The following is a 7,069-nucleotide window of genomic DNA, read 5'->3' on the forward strand; positions in this document are numbered from 1 at the left end:
GGTGAAAGACGGACAACATTCATTTTTTTCTTGTACACGAAAACACATTTTATGATTTTCTGAAAAAGGAGGGGGTTTGATTGGTCAAAATAAGACCCCACTCCAGTGAACGGATTCGCCAAAAACCCTTTTCTGACTGGTTAAATTGTTAATGCTTCCTTTTTTTTATTTTGTTTTTGTTTTTGTTTTTGTTTGTTTGTTTGTTTGTTTTGTTTTTGGTGTTCTATATTTTCAAAATCTACTTTATACAGCCTCGTTACATATTGGTGTCAGCTAGGGTATTCGGGGTCAAGGTTCCCACTATCCTTCTCTCGGATCATAACAATGACCTACTGATTTCACTCAATTATTCGATACAATGTCTTCTCTTTATGTAATTCCTGGGTAAATATTATGGAGAAAACCCGGTTAGTATCTGATATGGGGGTCAAGGCCGCTTGTTTTATCGGGTATAAAGAGCCAAAATCTGAATGCCTGATCAGAAATCGATATTTAATGTACAACCTTTCGTTCATCATGTACATTTCACGTTTTGAAGGAATTTTAGGATATTTTCTATTGCTTTGTGCAAGTCTAAGCCTGGCTAGTAAGTTCGTAAAATATTACACAATTTTTGAATAGAAAGCCAGACAAGAACATGCATATAAGACTATATCAAACAAAAGTCGTACTTTTCATGATCATCAAATGATACATATTGTTTTGTTCATTTTTTTATTCTGGTGCTGTTTTTTTTGGGGGGTTTTTTTGGTGTTTTTTTTTTATTATTTTTTGTGGTTTTTTTTTGGGGGGTGTGTGTTTAAAAGTTATTACACCGTTTCATTCCTGGAACCGTTATCTTATGTGATTCTTGATTATATTTTGCCGACAGCGAAACTGATTTTTTTTTATGTCAGAAAATTAAACTGAGGGTGAGTTTGTTTTGAAAACAGGAAGCCAATGGACGCAGACGAGTGAAAAAAACCGTGGGCGATACATTAGAATAATTAATGTAACCATATATATATATATATATATATATATATATATATATATATATATATATATATATATATATATATATATATATATATATATATATATATAGGTCAGGGCGCTTACCCTACCGGATCAACTGGTCCAAGCTCCCAGTTTTTAGTGGAATCCGTGTTGTTTTTGTGTGTGTGTGTGTGTGATGTGCACGTGTGCTGTTTTGATACTTTTTTTACGGATCGCACCACTACATGTTGTTACATCCTGCTTTCTTGAATACTAACTATTAATGAGTTTTGAATTTAAGCAACGTTTACGTTATTTAATTATTTTTATTTTTATTTTGTAAATGATATCACAATTTTCTAAACTTAAACGGAATAAAAAGTAGTCAGCACGCAAGAAAAGTTTTTTAAAGTTTTTAGGCATGTGCATGTATACAGGTGTATCAAGTAAACTTTGACAAATGGCTTTAGAATGGTAGAAGTTTTGTTCTCTTTTTTTTATTAGATGGTCCACTGTAATGTGGGTAAATTATTTACAGCATTGCCAATGACAATGTTAAAAGTTGTTAATAGTTTGAGTAAATTCCAAAATCTACACGATACCGTTAATATTTCAGTCGCAATTTCTTGACTAAATAAAATATTCGTGTTCAAATACACAGAACTTTTAATAACATTTATCCCGACATTAATTTTCAACTCTCACCGGACTAGCAAAAAAAACATTTTTAAAACGGATTTGAACATACTTTCTTTAAATCTATTGCCTTTTCTTTTTTATCTTTCATTTTTCCCAAACTTCACGTATTGTTACGACGTTCAAAGTCTGACTAATTATAGCGTCAGAGAGAGGCAATGAAAAAGAAATCATGGTTTCATCAAATATTAAGTTTTTAGCATATGTCGAACAACTTATTTCCGTACGCATGTTGCCAAGATGTTTATTTTGTTACATATATACACACCGGCTGCCTCAGTTCAGCAAGGATGTACATTCTGGAAAATTTTAAACAAAAAAGAACTTTACAAACTGACTATACTTATTTTTTTAACCAAAAAAAAAAATTAAAATACAATAAAGAAAGCGATGTATATGCTTTCATGGGAATACTTTCATATTTTGTTCAGCGCACGGATTATAAATGTCACATTAGAATATTTCAACTTAAAATCACAAGACATTTCTTGCAATAAAGTATAGAAATATCCACTTTATTGTACAGCCAATACATTTAATGCATCAAGTAATAGACCCTTTTGTACTAACTGTAGAGTAGTCGATGAGCATGCGTAGAGCATGCTCAATATACACTTCCACGAGGAAAATTCTTTTGTTCTACCCTACCTCGCCGGAAGTGTATATTGAGCATGCTCACCAACTTACCACAAAATGGTGTATTTTCTTTGTCTTGTCACTGGATTGCGTTTTTATAACGTTTAAATTCTGTTTCTTTAATTGTCCTTTTAAAGTGAAAATAATACATGTATCCCTTGGCTCATCCCGTAGATCACATGATCAATCTGTGTTTTTTTTTTTCAAAAAAAACTTCAAAACATTTTGTAACTAATTAATTACTTTACAAAGTAAATTAAAAAAAATAAAAAAAAAGAAAAAAAGGTGAAAATTAATTTAACAATGTAAAACCCTAAAACACTGAGGTTACAAACCTTTAGTTGCACATGGTGGGAATTTCGTTTCCTATATCAATTTATTGCTTTTGTTTTGACTACTTTAATCCAGTTGCTAATGAGAAGTTACCGTATACCGAAGTTTACAGTATTAGGATATATTATATTTAATTGTTATTTTTATATTTTTACAAAACAAAAACCAAAATGCAGGAAACGTTGAAATTTTCTGTTCTTAAGCGTTCATGTATGTATATATTTGTTTTTTTTTTTCAGAAGTAATAAAAACGCCATCTGAGTCATGGAAACGTAAGTGTTCTCTTTTCTATCTTTTTCTGTTTAATAAAAAATTAACATAGAAATATCTTATCTACGATCATCATGATTATACACCACTTCCTACGAGCTGTACGTGTCTATTGGCAGCACCTTTCTCACATGAAATCTTAATGGATGCATTTATTTCATAAAATAAAATTTACAAATTAATTCGAGGTATTTTCTTTTTTTCAATTGAAATTTTTGCGTTCGTCTATACTCTTAAGACTGTCCATGAATGTAATGGTTTTAAACACATTTTCAGATGATGATAGATCTTTAGAAAAGTTGGTGCAGTGTTTAAGGAATTGTCAAGTCGCATCTTCAGCAGAGCCAATCAATTTAAAAAGACTTTTGAAGTTTAAAATCGGAAGTCGTAACTTAGTTGACAGTGCTCAAGATGACGTTTTAGATCTCGCAAAATCTGTCGGAACGAACGCTTTGTCTCAAAATAACGAGGAATCTAATAGTGAAAATAATGATAAATCATCACGTGAGTCTCCAACCAGCGCAGGAACCGGAAGTGTTGTCATAGAACATACTGATGATATCACGATTCCCAATGTAAACTGGTACTGTCATAACAATTGTTGGCACGTGTCAAGTGTTGCTGTCGGTATGTTTTGAATTATAATTCACCTTTTATCGTTTGCTCTAGCCTGACTGGTACTAGAAGATATGCAGCAATGGATCCAGGAGGAGGGAATCTCTGGATTGAAACACCCCCATTATTTACAGGGACTTACTCCCACTATTAAATATGCAGCCCCACTAATATATAATTCTAGGTTATATACTGGTGGGGCTGCATATTTGATAGTGAGAGCAAGCCCTTGAGCATTATTTGCCGGGATCGTCATGTATTCTTTGAAGTTACCACATACGACACAATCCCGTCGTAGAAACGCTAGTTGTACGTGATATATTGTCAAGTTTCTCTGTCGAAGTATGCATGCTTTCTGCTTCTTTTTAAACAAAAATAAACCTGTGTACAACGAGATACGAAATTTTTTATTTACACCAATACATTTACAGAAAATGGTCTTGACACTAACACAAGAAAAACAGGATATGAAAATTTCATATAAAAACAAACAAACAAACAAAATCAATGAACAAATGCAGTGACGGCGGTGTATATCTACATGTACCTATTTTGTATTTTTCAGGTTGACTCGTGTTTGATGAGCTGTGATCAGACCGAAAATGACTGCTCCGTTGTCTGTCTTGTAATTGCATGTATCTGTTTCATCGTCTTTGTAGGTTTTATGAATTTGTTTGACCTCTTTGTAACGTTTGTCAGTCTTGTAATTTTATGTGAGACCATAGTGATATATGATTTTGTTGTTAACGTTATTCCTCGTTCATCGCAACGTTATATTTCTTTTTTTTAATTTATAAATTTTATCAGACATGTTACGTTTTTAATCACGTGCCCATTATGGAAAATAAAGAGTCAAAACTTTGTTGGGGGCAGAGACTGTAACAACAAATAAAATATAACACATTCAAGGAAAAATGCTTACTCTTTGGGCCTAAGATGTCGGTGTGCTCCCCAGTATTACGATTTCAGTGTGCACCCCAGTTTTAAGATTTCAGTGTGCTCCCTTGGCTGTGGATGTTGGTGTGCTCCGTGGTATTAAGATATCGGTGTGCTCCCTTGGCTCCTCTGGTTTAATTTGGTGTGCTCCCCAGGTTTAAGTTGTCGATGGATTCCCTTGGCTGTGGATGTTGGTATACACCCTGGGTTTATGATGTCAGTGTGCTCCTTTGGCTGAAGTTGTTGGTGTGCTTCCAGTTGGGTGATTTGCTCCCTTGACTGTGGAAGTTGATGTGTTCTCTGGGTTTAAAAGGTTGGTGAGCTCCTTATGCTGTGGATGTTGGTATGCTCACTGGGTTTGTAAGATGTCAGTATCCTCCATATGCTGTAGATGTTGGTGTAATCCCTAGGTTTAAGATGTCGGTGTGCTCCCTTGGCTGTGGATGTTGGTGTGCTCCCCATGTTTAAGATGTCGGTGTGCTCCCTTGGCTGTGGATGTTGGTGTGCTCCCCATGTTTAAGATGTCGGTGTACTCCCTTGCCTGTGGATGTTGGTGTGCTCCCCATGTTTAAGTTGACGGTGTGTTCAATCGGCTGTGGATGTTGGTGTGCTCCCTGGTTTAAGATGTCGGTGTCCTCCCTATGCTGTGGATTTTTGTGTGATCCCTGGGTTTATTGATGTCTGTGTGCTACATCGGTTTTAAGGATCTCTGTGCTCCATTGGATTTAGATGAAGCTGTGTACCCCGGGGTTTTGAGAACTCAGTGCTGACTGCATAGGGATTCATATGACGGTGTGCTATCTAGATTTTTAAATGATGGGATCTTCACCATGCATTAGATTGTCCACTGTCTATTTTTTGTATGTTTTCTTTTAGTTTTTGTATGTTGCTTATTGTATCTATCCAGTTTGTATTTACTTTCATTTTCGTATTTTATAATCCTTCAACCGTGAATTTCGGGAGAAATTCCTTCATCTGTGACTTTGGGAGAATCATTTCGTGAAAAATTCATATTTATAGATGGATTGTTTGTGCCAAATACATATTTTAGTGGCATAATTTACCCACATATATTTCTTTCATCGATTTCTAAGTGTATACCTACACTTAGAAATCGATGGTAAAGGAAAACTATTGACCAAACTTTACGACAAACGCGATGACTGCATTCCAAATTGTCAACTTTCCTTTCATCTGCGGCAACATCCCTTCAGCACCTGCGTATGGAGTGTTCATATCACAACTGATACGTTATGCCAGAGCTTGCCGAAACTACGCAGACTTTTTGTATCGCGCTAGAACTCTAACAAATAGGCTTCTGGAACAGGTTATGTTGCTACAAGATTGAAGTCATCACTACAGAAGTTTTATGGTCGTCATCATGAACTCGTGGATCGTTATGGTGTATCCATCTGCACCATGAAAACTGATTTATTCAACGGGTCATAGTTTTCCTTTCCCCGTTTATCTACCCCGGACTTGACTTTTTATGAGCAACTCGGCAGGTGTTTCTAGAAAAGCAGAGGACGCTTACCCTACCGGTGCACCTGGTCCATGCTCCCAGTTTTTAGTGGAGTCCGAGTTGCTCATTTGCTTTTGTTACTTTTTTTTGTATGTATGATTTTATTTACTTCATATTCTTTGTTGTGTATGTCTGTTTTGCATGTCTGGTCTTTGTCCCTGGATTACATTCTTTTGATTACTTGATTACTCTTTCAATTGCTCCAGTATAGAAAATTTCTTTGCAACAGACGATATATGTTCGTGATTCAATTAATATATACGTAGAACATGGTAAGTTGTGGGCAAGAAATTATCCTCTAACAGAGGCGGATAAAAATTGAAGAACTGAAGAGTGTGTTGACTAGCCAAAGATGGGACGTACATTGTCAGGCTTCAGTGGTTTTCTTTTTCGACTAACATTTTTCCGAGAAAAAAAAACGGGGAGGGTCTGTGGGGCCGGGTCGGGATCTCTCTTTGTCTATCTGAATCTTATAGGTGAAATCAAACGCCGAGTCTACTGACGAGTTACAAGTATCAGATCTTAAATGTAATGGTTCGTGTGTTCTAGTACATCAGTAAATATTTAAATATTTTTGTGCATTGCTCTTGAAAAAAGCAAATCAAATTGTAAACATTGGAAACCTTTTGAAATTAAACACTGTGTATTTTACAACTGACGTCCCAGTATCAGGAAGAAGGAAGAGAAGTAAAAAATATCAGTTCATATTTTCTTTTACTTTAAGTGTCGATTACACATCTTTATCCTACTTCATTTTTAAAAGCTGGCTCAAGCAAATGCTTAATTTAATGTGCAAATGGGTTCATCCTTTAGAGGAACAAACGTAAGGGCGGCTAAAAAGGGCGCTAAATTGACACAAACGGATATTTTTCCATTAATATCCTCGGTTTTAGACAAAATGGAATATTAAAGTGTTAATTAACAGGAAACCCTTGGACAGAACATATTGTTGGGGACACCTTTAAGATAGGAAACTAATGTTAACTTGTGTTTCGTTGGTTAAAGAGGTAATTATTTCTTTTCAGTATAACATTATGAATAAACAAGTTTAAATTAGTTTATTACCACAACTAAAATGCCAAC

At 35.0% G+C, this 7,069-nt stretch overlaps 1 protein-coding gene across 1 annotated transcript; it reads left to right on the plus strand.

The window, feature by feature from the left end:
- Nucleotides 1–437: 437 nt before the first annotated feature.
- LOC148597586 (uncharacterized) lies at nt 438–4,338 on the plus strand. The gene is made up of 4 exons (XM_088564235.1): nt 438–586; nt 2,883–2,915; nt 3,190–3,540; nt 4,094–4,338. Exons 1-4 carry the CDS (start codon nt 496–498, stop codon nt 4,096–4,098), a joined length of 480 nt encoding a protein of 159 aa, XP_088420361.1. The 5' UTR covers nt 438–495; the 3' UTR covers nt 4,099–4,338.
- Nucleotides 4,339–7,069: the final 2,731 nt, after the last annotated feature.

The sequence above is a fragment of the Perna viridis genome, chromosome 15 (genome assembly GCF_037379345.1).
Source record: "Perna viridis isolate PV_CMFRI_1.1 ecotype Kerala chromosome 15, ASM3737934v1, whole genome shotgun sequence".
NCBI classification, from domain to species: domain Eukaryota; kingdom Metazoa; phylum Mollusca; class Bivalvia; order Mytilida; family Mytilidae; genus Perna; species Perna viridis.